Source organism: Canis lupus, chromosome 22, assembly GCF_048164855.1.
Source record: "Canis lupus baileyi chromosome 22, mCanLup2.hap1, whole genome shotgun sequence".
NCBI classification, from domain to species: domain Eukaryota; kingdom Metazoa; phylum Chordata; class Mammalia; order Carnivora; family Canidae; genus Canis; species Canis lupus.
The window spans coordinates 23,969,702-23,987,649 of NC_132859.1; the positions used below are offsets into that span (position 1 = coordinate 23,969,702).

Here is a 17,948-nt window from a genome sequence, read left to right on the forward strand (position 1 = left end):
AGATTTCTTTACCTTATTAATGAGGGAACCAGAAAGATGGCAAAGCTGCTTCAAAGGAGGATAATAAAATAGTTGCTGATGGTCAGTGGGAGGGAATACTAGACCAGGTTTCCTAAGGCAGATTTGAAACTGGTTAATGACCCAAAGGGTAAAAAACCTTCTTCATCATCATCTTTAGATTACCTTCTCTACAGGGCAGAAATCTTACTAGTTTTCTGCAAGTTAACATTTAGCTTTACACTCTTGGATTTCCACCAGTAACAAAGAGTAGGTCAAGCAGTGTGACAGTCCCAAGATGACCCTAAAGTAGGCCCATCAGACAATGCTCTAGCGTGACATCGAGAAATTGCTCCGTACCAATTTTTCAGCATTTCCAAATTTGGGGTAATTACCAACTGCAGAGAAGAAGAGGCACCTTTAAAATATAACCAAACCCTGTACCTGGAAGGGCTGCAGTTGCCCCAAGTGACGCTTTCTTCTCTGATTCACACACAAAGTCTCCTTCTGTGCTGGTCATGGCCCTGAGGAACCCTTCAGAGCCTCCCCCAGCAGTATCTGTGACTCACGTAGGTTGTCACAGACAGTTGTCTGTGTTCTTTTGTTCTGTGACCCTTGTGGAAGCCACTCCAGGGCAGAGCATCCCTGCCCCCTGCTATCCATTGAGGCCTTGCCCTCTGCTGTGTGTATGGTGCCAGTGATACTGCTCCCAGGGCTTGGAGCTACCCCAGCAGGAGGGAATCTCGAAAATCCTCAGTGCCCTGCAAATACCCTGCAGTCCCCTTGGGAATGACAGGAGTCCCCTCCTTTTCATGCTACAGAGACCCCTCTGTCACCTGGACCGTTAATGCAGTGAAATCTGTGTCCCTACACCTGCAGGATCCCTTCTACAAGTGTCTTTAGCTTCCTGTCCAGTTCAGGCCTGAAGTCAGTTATTAGAGGCAGGGTGAGGAAGGAATAGGCACTGTGCCATCCACTTTGAGCTTTCCCTCCTGACATTTTCTGGAAAAGCCTTTCTCCTCAAGCCAAAAGCCCTCATTCAGATGCATTGCTTTCACTCTCCTAGCCATTTTACCAGGTATGTCCAGAAACATCTGAATCCCAATTTGGGCTCACACTGGGACCCCAGCTACACTGGGTAAGGCAAGTATAGGAGTGAAAGGATGGATGGATCATTATTTATTATCGACACGTCCCAGTGCCAGTGTCAGAGCCTTTGGCATATACTTCTCATAAACTGCTGTTTGCCACCTTTTGGGGACAGGCTTTAAAGCAAACATTCAGATAAATAGTGAGCCCAGCAGCCTCCAGTGAACCCTACATCTCTTGGCCTGCTGGGACCACTTAGTGAGATCCTTGAACACGCCAGGGCTCCCCACACAATAAGGTATTGCTCATAACTGTACTGCCACACAGTTGCAATTCTCTTTTTAAGGAGGACTGTGTGTAATTAGAATCATTAGAGAAGCCTAAAATCAATCCCTGGCTATAGTGTTGAGCGGAAAGGGAGTTCCAAGCCCCCAACAAGCACATGGGCAATAGCGTGGGTGAGGGCTAGCTGTGCTACCACAGCCCCCCTTCAGTTTGCCTGAGGAGGGTATTTCCAAATGAAACCACTTACTAAATAAAAAAGGCTCACCAAGCCCTCAGGTGTTCTGCATGTAGACAGCAAGAAGTGGTATCTACTGCCTGGACGAATGTGCTAGAACAGGCTCAATTTGCTGCACTGTGATCATCAATGAAGCTACTTACTTGCATACTGCCCAAGGTGGGGAGAGGGGGTGGCTTTTCCAGATTTTCATTTCCTGCCCCATTTTGTCAGCCAGACTGAAAAAGTCACATTACTGCCCACCACCCATAACTTTGTGCGAGTGAAGAGGGGTCAAAGAGCTCATCCCCTAGGAGAGTCACGCACTTCCCCAAACCACCCTCTTCCTGTCCCTGCATACATACACACCTGCAAACACACACACATCTGTGTGCTACAGCAGTGCCACAGAGCCATGCAAGTTCCTGCCTCTCTCCCAGCCGCATCCTGTTCACCTGCTGTGGGTACGGCACATGCTAGACTGGGACCACAGTGAAATGATAAAACCACGGGTCCAGGCCTCAAGGAATTTACTGGAGTATCACACATTTGGAACATAGGTGGCAGCAGGAAACTGCCATGCTAAGCAACCTGCGGGTGGTTGAAAGGGGTTCAAATGTTACACTGTAGGACTTCATAGCAGAGAGGAACAGCCCTGAGGAAAGCCTCATAGCTTGAGCTGGTAAGAGGAAGGACAAATCCATAGTGGGCAGGGAATTGAAGGGGCCTCAGAAACAAGGAAGCGCGCTAACCAGGTCAAAGGAGTGGGGTACTGCTCATACGTGTCTGCTGCATGGTCTCCAGCTGCTTTGTGGGTTACAAAGACAACACCAGAAGCAAATCATGCCCCTTATCTTCATGGATTTCAGATTAGAGCTTGAAAACCATATCATTATCCGAACGTATCTACTCTGAATTCATACACAGTAAACGAAATGGAAGGTAAGCTGACATCATTTCATACGAGCGAGTAACCCATGAATTGCCTCCCTTTACATGATAACTCAGATCTTGGAAGGGGGCAGGGCACAGACTCTGAGCTGTGTGGCTCCAGGCAAGTTAATTAACCTCACTGTGCCACAGACTTTCGTCTGTAAAATGAGGCAGATGACACACACATTTGGAAGAATAAAGGTGGTCTTATAGAAAGTTTAGCACAGCACCTGGTCCTTGTAGGGGGTTAATAAACACAGCTGCCTTCACATTTTTGGCCCTTTCCCAACCAGATAATGCCCCCAAAGCTCTAATTGCTCACCAGAGCCACCAACCCAGATAATGCAAAGGAATTGGGAGAGTCATTTAGAAGGACTGTATGTATGTGCCATCTACATACAGCAACAAATAGCTACATGTGGCTATTTAAATTAAATAAAATTTAAAGTTCAGTTTTTCAGTCACTCCAGCCACCTTTCAAGGGCTGGATAATCACACGTGTCTCGTGACTACCACATTGGACATGGCAGATGTAGGAGATTTCCATTATTATACCAAGTTCTATTTGACAGCACTGTTCAGGGTTATCTTTGGCTTCACCTAAGAACCAATCCATCTTACAGTGGATTGCACAAGTGGTTCTTTACCAGGGACAACTTTGGCAATGTCTGGAGACATTTATGATGGTGGCAGCTTTGGATGCTATTTGCGTGTAGTGGGTAGAGGCCAGGAGTGCTGGTAATCATCCTACAATGCACAGGACAGTTCCCCACCCAAAGAATTATCAGGCCCAAAATGGAAATAGAGCCAAAAGTGAGAAACCCTAGGTTGTATAAATACAAATATGTTGTTCTTATGCAACTAGAAGTTAGGGACTGGCAGCTGCCCACATCTTTTTTTCAGAGATTTGATGGTATCAGCACTTGGTGATTTTCTTTGCTATTCACTCAAGATGATAAAACAATTTCCATAGCTCCAAGAATTACATTCTAGTTCAAGGAAGAAATGAAGAGGAAAGGGAGACATGTCTGTCCCCTCTAACCATGAAAGAAAAGCTTTCCAAGAAACAATCCTTATGTTTCAAAGATGAAATTGGGTCATATTGGGGTGCCTGGCTGGCCCAGTTGGCAGAGAATGTGACTCTTGATCTCAGGGTCAGGAGTTCAAGCCCCATGTTGGGCATGGGACTTATTTAAAATTAAAAATTTAAAAAGAAACAAAGAAATTGGGTCATATGGCCATCCCTAGATGCATGAGAGGCTGGGAAATTAAGTATTTGACTTTCTAGCCTTTATGTGAACTGTGGCCAGAGAAAACGATAGGAATGACTTTCATAGCTACCCCAGTGTACATGTGGACCATGCTCTAACACACAACCCTGAATAGACATTTATAAACTAAAAGAGCATTCATGGATGCCAAGTGCCTAACATGTCATGACATCTTCAAAATGTGAGAGGTAACTTTAGAAAAACTCCTTGACGTGTTTTCAGATTGTCTTTAAGATACATGTCTCTCTTTTGAGCCTCCTAGAAACTGTGTAAGATAAACTCAATCCCTATCCTTTGCTATTTTGTCTCTAGGAACATTGGGGCTTAGCCAAGTTTAATGGCTGAGTGGCAAGCCACATAAAGAAAGAAAGAGCAAGAAACCAGGTCATTCGACATTGAGTCTAGCCCTTTCTTTTCTTTGCTAAGGAATCTCAGACACTCATTAACTGGTTCCTTGGTTTCAAGTTTTCAACTTCAATAATAGCTAATAATGAGGCTCCGGCAATTTTACTCGCCCAGGGATTGGAAAGTTAGTACCAAATCCCAGAGCCAGAAGTCAGATCCAGCTCTATATGACTCCAGAGTCCATGCAGAAAACCAACCTCCACCTTCCTCTACCCCAAATCATACAGTGAGATCATAATGCTGATAGGATAAAGACTACATTAATTAGTGGTATTAAAGACCCTCTATCACCTAACCTCAAGCTTATTTTCCAACTGGAATACTCCAACAATCCTGCATCCCCAACACACACACACACACACACACACACACACACACTTCCTTCAGCCCCATCAGATTACTCACTGTGCTGAGAATGATCAAATGCCATTCCCCTTGGAAGCCTGCTGTGATTTTCTCTAAAATGATGCCATCTTTTCATTTTCTGTGTTCTGGTCCCAGGGTGTTTGTGACTCTAGAGCAGTGCTTCTCAAATCTCAGTATGCATAGGAATCATGCCAGGGTATCAAGGTAAAATGCAGATTATGCTTCAGTGGCTCTAGAAGGGGTCTAACATTTACATTTCTATTAAGCTCCCATGCGAAGTGATACTGCTGGTCTGTAGCATGTACTGTGTTCAATCAATCTCACAGTGAAGTTCATCTTGGCCACACTAGGCTCCCCTCCTTAATAGCAAGAACCACAAACTCATAAACCCTTAGCACAGTGCTTGGAATTGAATCCAAATTGGGAACAAAACTTAAAGAAAATTCATTCTGCCCTCCAACTTTCACCCGTCCTCAGATGTGAGTAGTTTATTTTAATTTTTTAAATTTTTATTTATTTATGATAGTCACAGAGAGAGAGAGAGAGAGAGGCAGAGACACAGGCAGAGGGAGAAGCAGGCTCCATGCACCAGGAGCCTGACGTGGGATTCGATCCCGGATCTCCAGGATCGCGCCCTGGGCCAAAGGCAGGCGCTAAACCGCTGCGCCACCCAGGGATCCCAGATGTGAGTAGTTTATATTCTGAGACAGACATTGAAAAATATAATTATGAAATTAAAAGTTCGCTTTCCAACAATCTGACAACTCTTGCTTAGAGTAGATGCTCAACAAATATCGAATGACTAAATGAATGAATGAGAGAGAGAGGCTGGGTGCTCAGAGCAAGATTGCAGTCTTTTAGGCTGACTCTGGATCAGATTCCTGTGGCCAGGTGCCAAAGTCACGGTGATTTCTTCTTCCCTGCAGGCATCTCCAGCTGCCCTGGCAAAGAGCGTGTTGGCTGAAGTCCCAAATCAAGTCGTGGACTATTACAATGGCAAAGGGATTAAGCCAAAATGTTCATCAGAAATGTATGAGTCTTCCCGGACACTGGCACCATGAACTCCACATACTTTTACAGAGTTCTGAAATACTATACCTGCTAATATTTAATACTTCTACTACTCCTGTACTTAAAAAGACACACACACATACATATTTAAAAAATAGCACGTTTTGGTGATTTTTAACTAACTGACAATTTTTTTTGCATGTGTAGCCCTGAGGCCTGGATCTGTTAAGCTCTTGTACTGTTAAAGACTTTTTACAAAGAAACATGGATAATTATAACTTACTCTTTACATTACAGCATGTCGCCTTGAAATAAAATGTTATCTGTATCCGTTTTTTATACAGGTTTGTTGAAATTTTGCTAAATTTCTTATTATCTTTACACTGTAAAGCATTTTGACACATTTATTGAACGTTGATAGCCAAAACATAATTTGGTTTTATCTGCTACAGGATGAGAGACTTTTCAAAATGGCAGATGCATGGACTGTATTTTGCATGTTTAAAATAAAAAAAAAAAAACCCACACTGTTTTTGCAATTGTTATCTATAATCCCTCCCTGCTAAGAATGGTCTCTTTATTGAAGAAGAGGTTTATCCACCTAGACATAGTCTTCTAGAAGTGGGTCTGGGGCACCTAGCCCAGTACCTCTCAGACTTTACTGTGCACACAAATTACCTGGACATCTTGTTAAAAATCTGGACTGTGGTGCAACAGGTATGCATGGGCCTGAGATTCCGCATCTCTAATTAGGTCTCAGGTGATGCCATTGCAGTCCACATCTAAGAGTCCTGAGGTTCTAGACTCCAGGGTACCACCCCAGAGACCATCTGACACAGGGAAGCACCTAGTCTGCTTGAGAAGGGCACTTCTCCCCTGCCAATAGCACAAAAGTCCCGCCAGTCTCCGAGGTGGGAATAGAAAGTAGTGAAACTGATTCCAGAAGCTGCATACCCCAAATCAGTATCACTGCTTTATAGTCACACCTCTTCCTTAAACAGACTAGGGAGTGTTCCTCCTGGCCAGCCTCTGTTCTCTTAAAGGAGGCATCACAGAACCCTAGTGGAATGGTCCCACTTTTATGTCAATCCCTAGGAATGACCTCAAAGAGTCTTTGGTGGGATCGCAACAACAGAAACTTGTCAGTGGCAAATGGCCATGCAGTATGGTTCCCCAGAAACCTGGTCCACCAAGTTGATCTTTAAGCTTAGCGTGGGGCTTCCTATTGCCTCTTTGTATCACTCCTGAGAGCAAATTCTATCAGCAGAAATGCCTAGAATCATTGTTTTGCATGGAGGTGTTTTATTTTGATATGAACTGGCCAGTCTTAAACCAGAAGAATGAATGTTTCGCTTTTATAGTGTTCTCACAGAGAAATGGACAAGTGTTTTGCAAGTATAAAAGGCATTAGGAGGAATTTATTTTTAGAGACATAGGGAAGTAAATCACAAGGCAAAATAGATCTGTTTGTTGTTTGTTGTGGGAGGAAGTATTAATAAGCAAATCAAATGCCTTGTATGGTTTCCAGTGTTATAATTATAGATCCTAACCTTGCAAATACATGTCAGCCAAATGCACAACATTTTGGGAATGATGGTAAAAAAAATGTATGACCAAAATAAATCATAAATATTTAAACTGTATTGTTTTATTAATAAATTGGGTACTTACAGAACTTTTTTTTTGAGAGTTATAGTCTTGTTTCTCTTTTCAAGGCAATTCACTAATAGTGATTTCTTTCATGTAGACAACATGACCTCGGATTAGGACTAGCTCTTTCACAGTCCCCTAGAAACAAAAGGATATTGTTTTTAACGAACAAGGGATTAAAATATTTAGACCCTCTTGTACAGAATTACCTGATGGTGGTTTCTAATCCCAAACCAAGACACCTGTTTCCAAGTCAATGTGCCTGGAACATAGTAAGCACTCAATAGGTATTTAAAAAATAAAGAGATGGCTAATTAAGTGAATTAATTAATGAGTAGAGTGGTTAATGTCCCTCATGATTGATTTCAAATCTATTGTAGATTTAACAGGTGAATTAAGTGTATGGTTGCCAATCAAAATGATGCACTATGTCATTCCCCAAATATTTGTTGGGATCTATTACTTTCACGTCAGGATCCCTGGGATCTGTGAGATAGGGTGACAGACAGAGTCCAATTTGCCTGGCCAGAACCTTATGGCAGATTACTTAACTTTTCATACCCAGACTGAAGCCCAGCTCAAAGAATAACAGAAATAGTAGCTAATAATTATTGAGGGCTTATTGGTGCCAGGTACTGTTCCAAGTTCTTGCTATATACCATCTCATTTAATTTCCCAATGGCCCTATGAGGTAGATAATATTATTAGTCTCATTTTGCAGATGAGAAAACTGAGACATAGAGAGGTTAGTTAACTGACCCAAGGTCACACAGCTATCAAAAGCCATAGCGAGAATTTGAACACCCTGGCTCCTGAGCCCATTTCCTAATCCCAATTTCAGCTGCCCTCCTGACACGATACCCATCTACTTGCCATAGTAAACAGTAAACAATTAGGCCATTTGAGAGAATGAGGCTTAAAACATGACCTTTGCCTCCATTTCAGAAATTTCTCTCTCACCTGGTGATCTCAGCTTTTTGATGTGGGCTCTTGGCCTGTTGTGACTTAACACCCCCCCGGGGGCAGGGAAAGAGCCCCGGAATTCAACCATTTCTTCCCAACTTCCTGCCATGAAGGTAGGAGGTCAGACATTACAAACACAATGCTCCCAGGAGCTGAGTGAGCCATATGAGCGACTGAGGAGGACTAGGTTTCAACAAGGGACATAAGGAGTAGAGTGGAGTGAGGATGGAGAGAAACCAGAAAGCATGTGTCCCAAAGAAGGTCCAGTTCTGGGGGCCCTGCAAGAGTGTGGGCCCAATGCAGTCAGCCCATGAGTTTCTCAAGAGAATTGGGAAATGTGGTATTTCACATAAAACCTACCAATTTGTAAATATGGTAAATTCGTTCAGAGTTCAACAATTGTTTTAAATATCACAAGGGCCAAAGAAAAAATACCTCTGAGCTTAAATTGGCTTAGAGGGCAAATATGGAACCACTGAGTTATATCTATGTGTGGTCTGCCCTCCACGGAGCCTCAGTAGATAACATACAGTCCAAAATTCTTGGGGATCACAAAGAGATTTTATTTCTGTGGTTTATATCTACCGATATTTGCTGTATTCAAAATTGAAGCTGAAAATATTTATTAATTCGTTTACCTAACAATAACAAACCCATTGCACACCAACATAAATATAATATTTTTACTTTAAAAAACTACATTTCAAAATAAAATTAAATTAAAAACTATATTTCTGGGGTGCCTGCTGGCTCAGTCAGAAGAGCATGAAACTCTTGATCTCAGGTTCGTGAGTTTGAGTCTCACGTTGGGTGTAGAGATTACAAATGAATGAATGAATGAATTTTCAAAACCAAAAATAACGAGGCAAGCAGCATTATAAAAGCCAGCTGGATTCTCATATCTCCTTCTGCATTGATCCTGTTGTGTAATGATGTTTTGGTTGAAGTACAATGAAGAGAATCTAGCCTTGTATGGTAAGGGGAAGAGTATTTTCAGCCTTCTCAGACAATTGTGCTAATTCTTTCCACTGCACCAAATCTCGACAAGTTTCTTAGAGGTTAGTTGCAATGTGGAATACAAAATCATATCAGTAAACCCTTCTTGGCATTTTTCAATGTGCTTTTACCCATGCGTGACTTTGTAACATCATGCACTAGTCACTTGGAAAATATTGATCCACTCACTTATTTAGATGTTCTAAGTCCTTAGTTTATTTTATAATATCAAAAAACTCACATTCTTTTGCTGCATAATATCACTGCCTATCTCATCAGACAAAGTATTGAGAATCTGTCAAATTATAGTGGCAGACTCTGGTTTTCCAAACTTTTAATCTTTGCTAGAAAGCTCAGATGTTTTCACTGGCAACAAATACTGTTTGTTGTTTTTGTTGAAGTGACAGATGCATTTCATTCATTTTCAAGAAAGTATCTCTCAGATACCCACATTGGAATAACTAGTTTATATTAGTCTTTTTTCCAAATAAAAATGGTATTCTGTGAAAAAACAAAAAAGCAACCAGTTTATGTCACAACACAAGGGCACATGTGCCTTTGTTGGAGGCAACCATCTTTGGTTGGACTGCAGTAGGCATGCTGTATGGGTGCCTTGCATTTTATCACCCAAATTAGGAAAAAGACATGGACCCAAGGGTCAAGACTTAATAAAAGTATTAATTTTTCTGCTCCATCAAGACCACCCTTAAGTGAGACCACATATTCTTTCCTGTAAAAGCGTGGCAGTGAAAAATAAAATGGCCACTGGTAAAGTGTAGTGCCACCTTCCTGATGTGAGCTAAAACTCCAACAGTTTGCCCACCAATGCTTTAGCACCACTGGAGAAAATGTCAACACAATGCAAAAAAGTATATGACATCTTCGTGTTATTATGAAAATAGTTTTTACCTCACATTGCCCCTAAAAGGGTCTCAGAGACCTTTGAGAACCACACTTTGAGAACTGCTTGCTCTAGACCGCTTACAAAGAGTGTGTTTGTCTGCTATTTCTTGCATTACAGATTACCACAAGCTTAGTGACTTGAAACAACACATATTTATTATCCCACAGTTTCTGTAGGTCGCAAGTTCAGGAAGACAGCTAGGTCCTTTGCTAAGGCCTCAATAAAGCTGAAATCAAGGATTGCATTCTACTGGATGCTCTGGGAAAGAATCTGCCTCCAAGTGTATTCAGGGGGTTGGGTGTGGTTGTAGAGCTGAGGTCCCATTTCCTTACAGGCTGTCAGTTGCAGGAGGGGGAGTGGTCTTTACTCCTAGAGACTTTCCACATCCCTTTCATGCTTTCCAAATGGCCCTTCCAGCACTAGTAGGTCCCAAACCTCTTAAACATTGAAACTCTCCGACTTCTATGGCATCCCTCTGACTCCAGCCACAGAAAGTGCTCTGCTTTTAAAGGTTCACGTGATTAGACTAGACCACCCAGGTAACCCAGGATTCACTAGCCTGAGATCAGTTCCTTTACCTTCTTCAAAGGAGTAGAGTGCAGTGAGGGAAGCCCCTGCTGTCATAAAATATCCCATGCTTATAGATTCCAGGGGATTAACGGTTGGAAATGTTTGAGCGGCCATTCTGCCTGCCACAGAGAGAATGCAGCATATTGCCAGGTGATTCTAAAAGGAAATGTGGTGTGTCCAAGAACCGTAAAAGGGCTACCCACGGAGACAGAGAATATAAGTGAGGTCAAGGAGTGGTGGTAAAAATATCCACTGATTCCAAATCTCTGCCCGGGAGAGCTCATTCTACATCTGTTTGAATACCTCCCTTTTTCAGTCTTTCCAGCACTTGCTAAATACCAATTCTGCACTAGGCTTGAGGATGAGGATGAGGAGTGGGAGGGGGTTGGCAGGGATTAGGCTTGGAAGAAGCAGGAGGAAAAAAAAATACATGGTGTCTGCTCTGCTTGCAACCTAGAGCTGCTCTCTGATTCTAGGACTTTGGAATCTTATTGCACATATTACACATGCCTTAGCATTTAAGACATAGAATATCTAAAGACTTCCTCAAGAAGATGTGCTTGAATATTGAAAGTGGAAGAGTCAAGGGAGACAGGTAACAGGTAGGGACACATGTGAAAAGAAACAGCAAGGCTGCCAGCCATTCACAGCAGCATCCCCTGCTTTGCCCCACCATGCAATGGATCTCCAAATTAGTCCTCAACAATTCTACTTTTAAATATTTCCATACCCTGCACCCTCCTCTTGAGCATGGTTCAGTGGAAATACCTAGCGTTTTCAAGCCAGGATAAGTGGATCCAAATCCAAGCTTTGCTACTTAAGGGTTGGATTATCTCTCGAGTCTGTTTTTCCATGTGTGAACACATCTTACATCTGATTTCCACTGCCCAATCCTTGCCCATTTGTTCTGGCCACCCCACCTCACACTGGGATCTAACAACCTCTTCACACCGCATTTGGTTTTTTTGGGTTTTGGTTGTTTTTTGGGGTTTGTGGGTTGTTGTTTTGTTTTGTTTTGTTTTGTTGCATTTGTTGAAATATCCCCTGCCATCCCTTCACTCAGTTGGCTTGTACTCATTTTTGAAGTCTCAGCTCAGATTCCAGCTCCCCTCAGAAGCCTCTGGACTCAGCCAAGTATTCATCCTTCCAGTCCCACCTTTCGCCTGTACATGCCTCTGTCAGAACCTCTCTCTCCAACTAGAACTAAGTCTCTCTTACAGGGCAGAGCCCTGTCTCATCCACCTTTTCATTCCTCATCCTACTATTGGCACTCGATTCATGATGAGAATGTGCAGGAATATATCAGGAAGCGGGGGGGTACATTCTGATGGGAGGGAGTGAGGTATATGATAAAACCTTGTCATCTCCTGAGAAATGCAGCCGCTGATCACAAATCAGATTCCAGGGCATTAACTTCCATTACACCGAAATTCTCAGTTTAACACAAAGATTTTCAGGCAAACGCCATTAAGGACAACAAACTTAGAACATGACAGAATGTAGCCAGTGCCATAATTCCATAATTCCATAATCCAGATGTCTCCCAATCTTCTTCAGCTTTTCATTAAAACCCACAATAGGACAGAATGATGGAAACGTCTTGGAACTGGTAGGGATGGTGGTATCCAACAGTGTGAATGTCACTGCGTTGTCCACTTTAGGATGGCTGGTTTTCTGTTGTGTTATGCTATGTGCATTTCACCCCAGCTTAAAGCAAAACAAAACACGCTTTAATACCCCCAACTTATTTGATTACCAGGCAGTCCAGTCATTCACCAGGTTTCCCATCCAAACCCAGCCTCACTTCTTACTTTGGACCAGGCTCCAGATTCTTCTGCTAATCACCTCCTGCCACTCATATCTCATTAACACATTTCTGGGCTGCTGAATTTTTCTTTAAATCATACTTCACCCCCTGCCACGTCCCCCATCACAGACACAGTTCCCTCGCTGAACTCCCTGAAGTCAAGCCAAGAACACAGAGCAGTTTACTTAACAGAAGCCTTCCTGAATACTTTAACTGAACAAAGGAAATTTTAACGAGGAGATACACTTAAAACTGGATACCTTGTTTGCGCTGAGAACTCACGGATTATAAAATGCATCATTAATTTAACAACTCATTGGAGGAAAAGAAACACTTCATTAAATATTTACAAAAATTTCATATTCACTAACAATGCCATGCATTTATACCCACAATCCCATTCTCCTTTCTTCCTCAGTGTCAAAATACATCTGAGCCTTCTTCACATTGTGGCTTTAAAGTTCTTCTGCCATTTGCAGTTACTCAGAGCACCACAAAGAAATGTTGGGATTTGTAACTATGCTTGGGATCCTGATCTTTTCAGGTCTTCGGGGTGAATAATGTAACTCTGAAGTTTTTGCCCAAGAACACTGAGGTTTTGTATGCATTTCCTATTTGATTAAACTTACAGTGGTTTCTATTTTAAAAGCCTAATGTGGATTCACAAAGGAGTACCAGGCTGCCATTCTACTCCTCTCTGTGTCTCTAATTCCTGGGAGCACAAGAGTATCCAAAAACTGCAGCATTGTTGACAGAACACAAAAATACTTTTCCCCAGAAAGTAAATACAGCTTCAAGTTCTGGCATGATGAATAATGTCTCTAGTCTTAGACAAGAATTTCTGAAAGAAAAAAAAAAAAAAGCTTCAAACAAACACTGGTTTCTTACAGTATATGGGGTGCCCTTTCCCTCTATGCATATATGTACATATATTCATTAACTTTCCTTTTGTAAAATTGAAAGCAGAACCCAAGGTTGGCAGGCTTGCTCTAAAATGAACAAACACGATTTCCCCTGTATTGCTCCCATCCTGGCGGCCAGGGTGAGATTACTAAGAAAGGAAGTTTTCTCGCAGATGATTAAAAGGCATGGTGTTTTTCAAAAGGAAGATCTTGTCTTCTCTCTCACATACCGAATGATTTTTCTGAGTAACATAAAAATGCTAGGAAGGACCTCCTGCATTCATTAACGATCCAAAGGAAAATCCTTGGCAACACGCTGGGATCCACTGGGATTGAAATCCTTGCATCACGGAAAGCAATCAGAGCACCAAATGTCAAACCCAGGTGGACCGGAGTGTGGGATATGAAAAATATGTACACCCGGAGAGACTGGATTAGGCTGAGAAAATAATTTCATAATTGAAACTAATTCATTTAGAGTTTAATAGGAATCAAATGAATTGAAAGGACTAAAAATATCATTAAATAAAGCTGCAGCCCAGAAATTACCAACACATTCAGTCTATGCCTCTTTATTTAATATCCACAGGATCAGAACCAGCTTAGCTGAGCTGCCATTGTGTAGACCTCAGTTCATCCTGGGACGTACGTTTATCCATTGTAGCGAGGAGAGTTAAAAAGCTGGCCTGACCCTCCTAAAGAAGGCAGATGATTAGGAGCAAGAGCTTTGGTGTCAGGCAGAAATATGTTTCCCAGAGAATATAAAATGGAGTTTATCTTCTCTGAGGCTCAGATTCCTCACCTGTAAATGGAAGCAATACCCTCTACCACTTAAAGTGCTTGTGAAGACTTAAGGAGATCATCTCTGAGACATCGGGCTCAGTAGATGGCACACAGGAAGTGGTTGCCAAGTCATTATTTGTAGCATACCAGGCAAGTTGTGTAGGCTAGAAGACAAAAGCATGGCAATAATAATAATGTTAATAATTAATGTAGGCTGAAAAAATGCAAAACCCTGCAGCATTTAATGGTCCTCATCACAGTGACTGGCTTAGAGATAAGCATGTGACCTGCACCAGGCCAGAAAATCCAAACCCAGGACTTGCTGGAGATCTCAGCAGAGAGTAGCTTTCATTTGATGTGGCTACACTTCGAGGGCATGAATCTGCAGGGGCAGGATGCCTTCCCTCCACCTCTTGGGAATGAGGACAAAACAGAGGAAACTTTAAGAGCTTAAATAACAAAAAGAGTTAAGATATCCACTTGATAACCTCTCTCAGCCACTGAAACCCACCTTGTTACTGGAATTTTCGGCCACCAAAGTCCATAAATTCTCTTTTCACTTAATTCAGTTGAAGTGGGATTTCTCTTGTTGCAACCAAAGATTTCTTTCTTTTTTTTTTTTTTTTAAGATTTTTATTTATTTATTTGACAGGGCAAGAGAGCAAAAGCAGGGGGAGTGGCATGCAGAAGGAGAGGGAGAAGCAGACTCTCCGCTGAGCGGGGAGCCCAATGCAAGACTCATCCCAGGATGCCAGGATCATAAACTGAGCTGAAGGCAGAGACTTAACCAAATGAGCCACCCAGGCGCCCCTCAACTGAAGATTTCTAACATAGCTCGACCTTGGGCAGACAGGAATGATGGTAGGGCATGGGGAGGGGTAGGCAGTGCTACAAGGCCATTCTTCTCTATTTCCTACCAGCCACACAGAGAGCCCACTTCCCCGACTCTTTTCTGGTCGCTGAACTCTTGTAGAGCTGAGAGGTATCTAAATTAATATATTACTTATCTATTAATATTTTATTGTCAGTATTTGCCTTAGGACCTTGGAGAACAACTTCATCTTTTATTTCCTTGCAGGATATAGCACACAGATAGCAGATGGAACATAGAAAGTATTTGGATATTTGTTGGATGAAATGAACATTCAACCAGCCTCTCCTGCCCTTCTTATATTAGATGGAAAAGAAACAGAGGAGATACAGATAAATTGTTCCTAGACTGGACAAAATGATTTGAGCTGCCACCGCAGGGAAAGGGCAAAAAGACAGGCAATTATAGTGTCTGTCTCTCCTCCATCTCTGGGAAACCCACTGTGTTCCTTCCTGATAGTCTCTAACCACGACTCACAATTTCCCTTTGACATTCATTATATGATGAGTCACTGCATTTTTCATTTCAAGACTAGGAATGAGATTACTTGGATGTATATACATGGAACAATGGAGAGATGAAGATCAAATCCCTCTCACATTCTTGGAAGCAGGAGGGAAATGGTAAAGAAGGTGTTCTCTGAATTTGCTGGAAGTTTGAAGTCAGGGATGGGGGGAACTGAGGAAAGTTTGAGGGAGAATGACTCCTTGTCCTGTAAGTTGGCTTTTTTCTCCTCAAGGAAGGCCACTTTACTTGTGAGTCGAAGAAAGTATCCATTATGACTAGCAACTGCTCTACTGCTTGAGGCCTCCCTACTGCCCAGCACAGGGATCTTCCCCTGAAGATCCCTCCACAGAATCAACTCCCCCAGGAATCCATTTCTAATATATTCCATTTGGTTGCCTGACCAAGTCCCAAACTCCCTTTTGCAGAGGACTTGTATACTTGAAATGACATTTTACATTAGACACTTCCAATCTGTTGATATTTCACTTTAAAGATCATTTCCCCCCATCCTGCTGGCCACAACTTAAGCAAGGAGACATTTTACAAATAACTTCTCCTTTCACTCATCCAAAACATCAAAACAAAGGCCCAGCATCATGTAGACTAGAAAAATAGAATGGGAATTGGGAAACCTGGGTCTGAAACCAGACTGAACTAGGTGCATGCCTTGCTAGGGATGTTTACTACATATGTGGTCTTGGACAACTTACCTAACCTCTCTGGCCACAGTGCTTTCCTCATAGATTACTCTGGGGATTAAATGAAATAATATTTGCAAAAAATTTAGTGTCACACTAGACACCATATAAACAGCTTTAAAATAAATTTATTAAGAGCACTTTCATTCCTAGTATTGCTACTGTTAGGGTATAACAGCAGTTAGTTTCCAGAGGACACATGTTCTCTCAAACAAATGACTGTTTCCGTCATGACTGACTCCCTTCAAGGAGACTGTTTTCCTTTAAGGCAAAGTTTGCAGACCTACCCCTGGCATTCTCTGCAGTGTCCTGGACTGGAGATTGCAAATTCCAAGAAGAAAGAAAGGAATAGAAGGAGATGAAAAGAGGAGAGAGGAGTGAGCTTAGCATGCACGTCTTGTCCAGAAAGGAGTCCTGGTTCCATCCTGGCGGTGTTGATATGATGACGACGATGTTGTCTTCAAATAATGGTAACACTATTCTTTTTTTTAAGATTTATTTATTTATGATAGACATATATAGAGAGAGGCAGAGACACAGGAGGAGGGAGAAGCAGGCTCCATGCCGGAAGCCCGACGTGGGACTCGATTCCGGGACTCCAAGATCATGCCTTGGGCCAACGGCAGGCGCTGAACCGCTGAGCCACCCAGGGATCCCCAGTAACACTATTCTTATACATGTTGCACCTCTGTGGTATTAACAGGACATCAGCAAACATAGAGATAAAGGAACCTGAGGTCAAAGAATGATGAAGAGATCCCCTAATGTCTTGTTAGGAATCTGGCATGATCATATCAAGATGAAATTGTTCATGGAGAAAATGCCAATGAGAAAGTCAAAAAAAGGATGAGTCAAGATTTTTCACGATTACTGTAATATCTAACAGAAAGTGAATATAACATTTTTAATAACATAAGTAGTCAGCACTTGTTTAGTTGTTACTCTGTGCCAAGTACTGTGTTAAGCACACCCTGCGCATCATTTCATTTAATTGATACTGTGGCCTGGAGAAGAAGTCACTTTTTTTTAAATCACATTTTATGAATGAGGAAGCTCAGAGGATCCAAGTGATTCCCCCGGGTGTATGGAAATAGTAGCAGCAACAGGATCTGAACCCAGACTGTCCGACTTCTCAAACAAGACTGTTGCTAGCCATTATGCAGGTGTATCAAGTCCTCTGCTTCTCCTCTTGCCAGTGGAGGAGGAAGCAGAAGGAACACGTCTGTGAGCAAGCCAGAGCCCTTTTTCTCCTGTTAGACATTTGGTGACTCAAGTTCAGGCTCTTTCACCCCAGCTGTGCACGCCAGGACAAAATAATGGCTCTGATATTGCCTGTACTCTGCTTTGTGTGTCCACTCTCAGAATTTCACTCAGATTTCTGTCCACTCTCAGGATTTCACATCAGATTTCCATACATTTTCAATTTCTTGTTCAGGAGGTCTGGTTCACATACGGGAGAATTCTCCCTTTCAAAGTGTACACGCCAGTCCACTTTGGACTATTCACAAAGTTTTGCAACTCTCATTGCTAAAACTTCCAACTATTTCTGGGAGAGCTGAGACAATATCCATTACCCTGCCCTTAAAGAGTTTGCAGTCTTGTCAAGAAGACCTGGTTTCTTAACTTGAGGCTTCTCACTACTTATACCAATAAAGAGAACAATACCGTGTAAGAAGACGTGTGCATATGGTCGATGCTAAGAGAGGAGAGGAATTCACAGGCACGG

At 42.3% G+C, this 17,948-nt stretch overlaps 1 protein-coding gene across 3 annotated transcripts in view; it reads left to right on the forward strand.

Annotated features, from left to right (window-relative positions):
* Positions 1–7,246, forward strand: part of CPNE4 (copine 4) — a 665,006-nt gene extending 657,760 nt beyond the window's left edge. For all 3 annotated transcript variants that reach the window (XM_072792768.1, XM_072792769.1, XM_072792770.1), the window contains one exon: positions 5,487–7,246. In XM_072792768.1, coding sequence (XP_072648869.1) covers positions 5,487–5,621 — 135 coding nt within the window. In that variant the 3' untranslated portion in view covers positions 5,622–7,246. The remainder of the gene's footprint in view (positions 1–5,486) is intronic.
* The last annotated feature ends 10,702 nt before the right edge of the window (positions 7,247–17,948 follow it).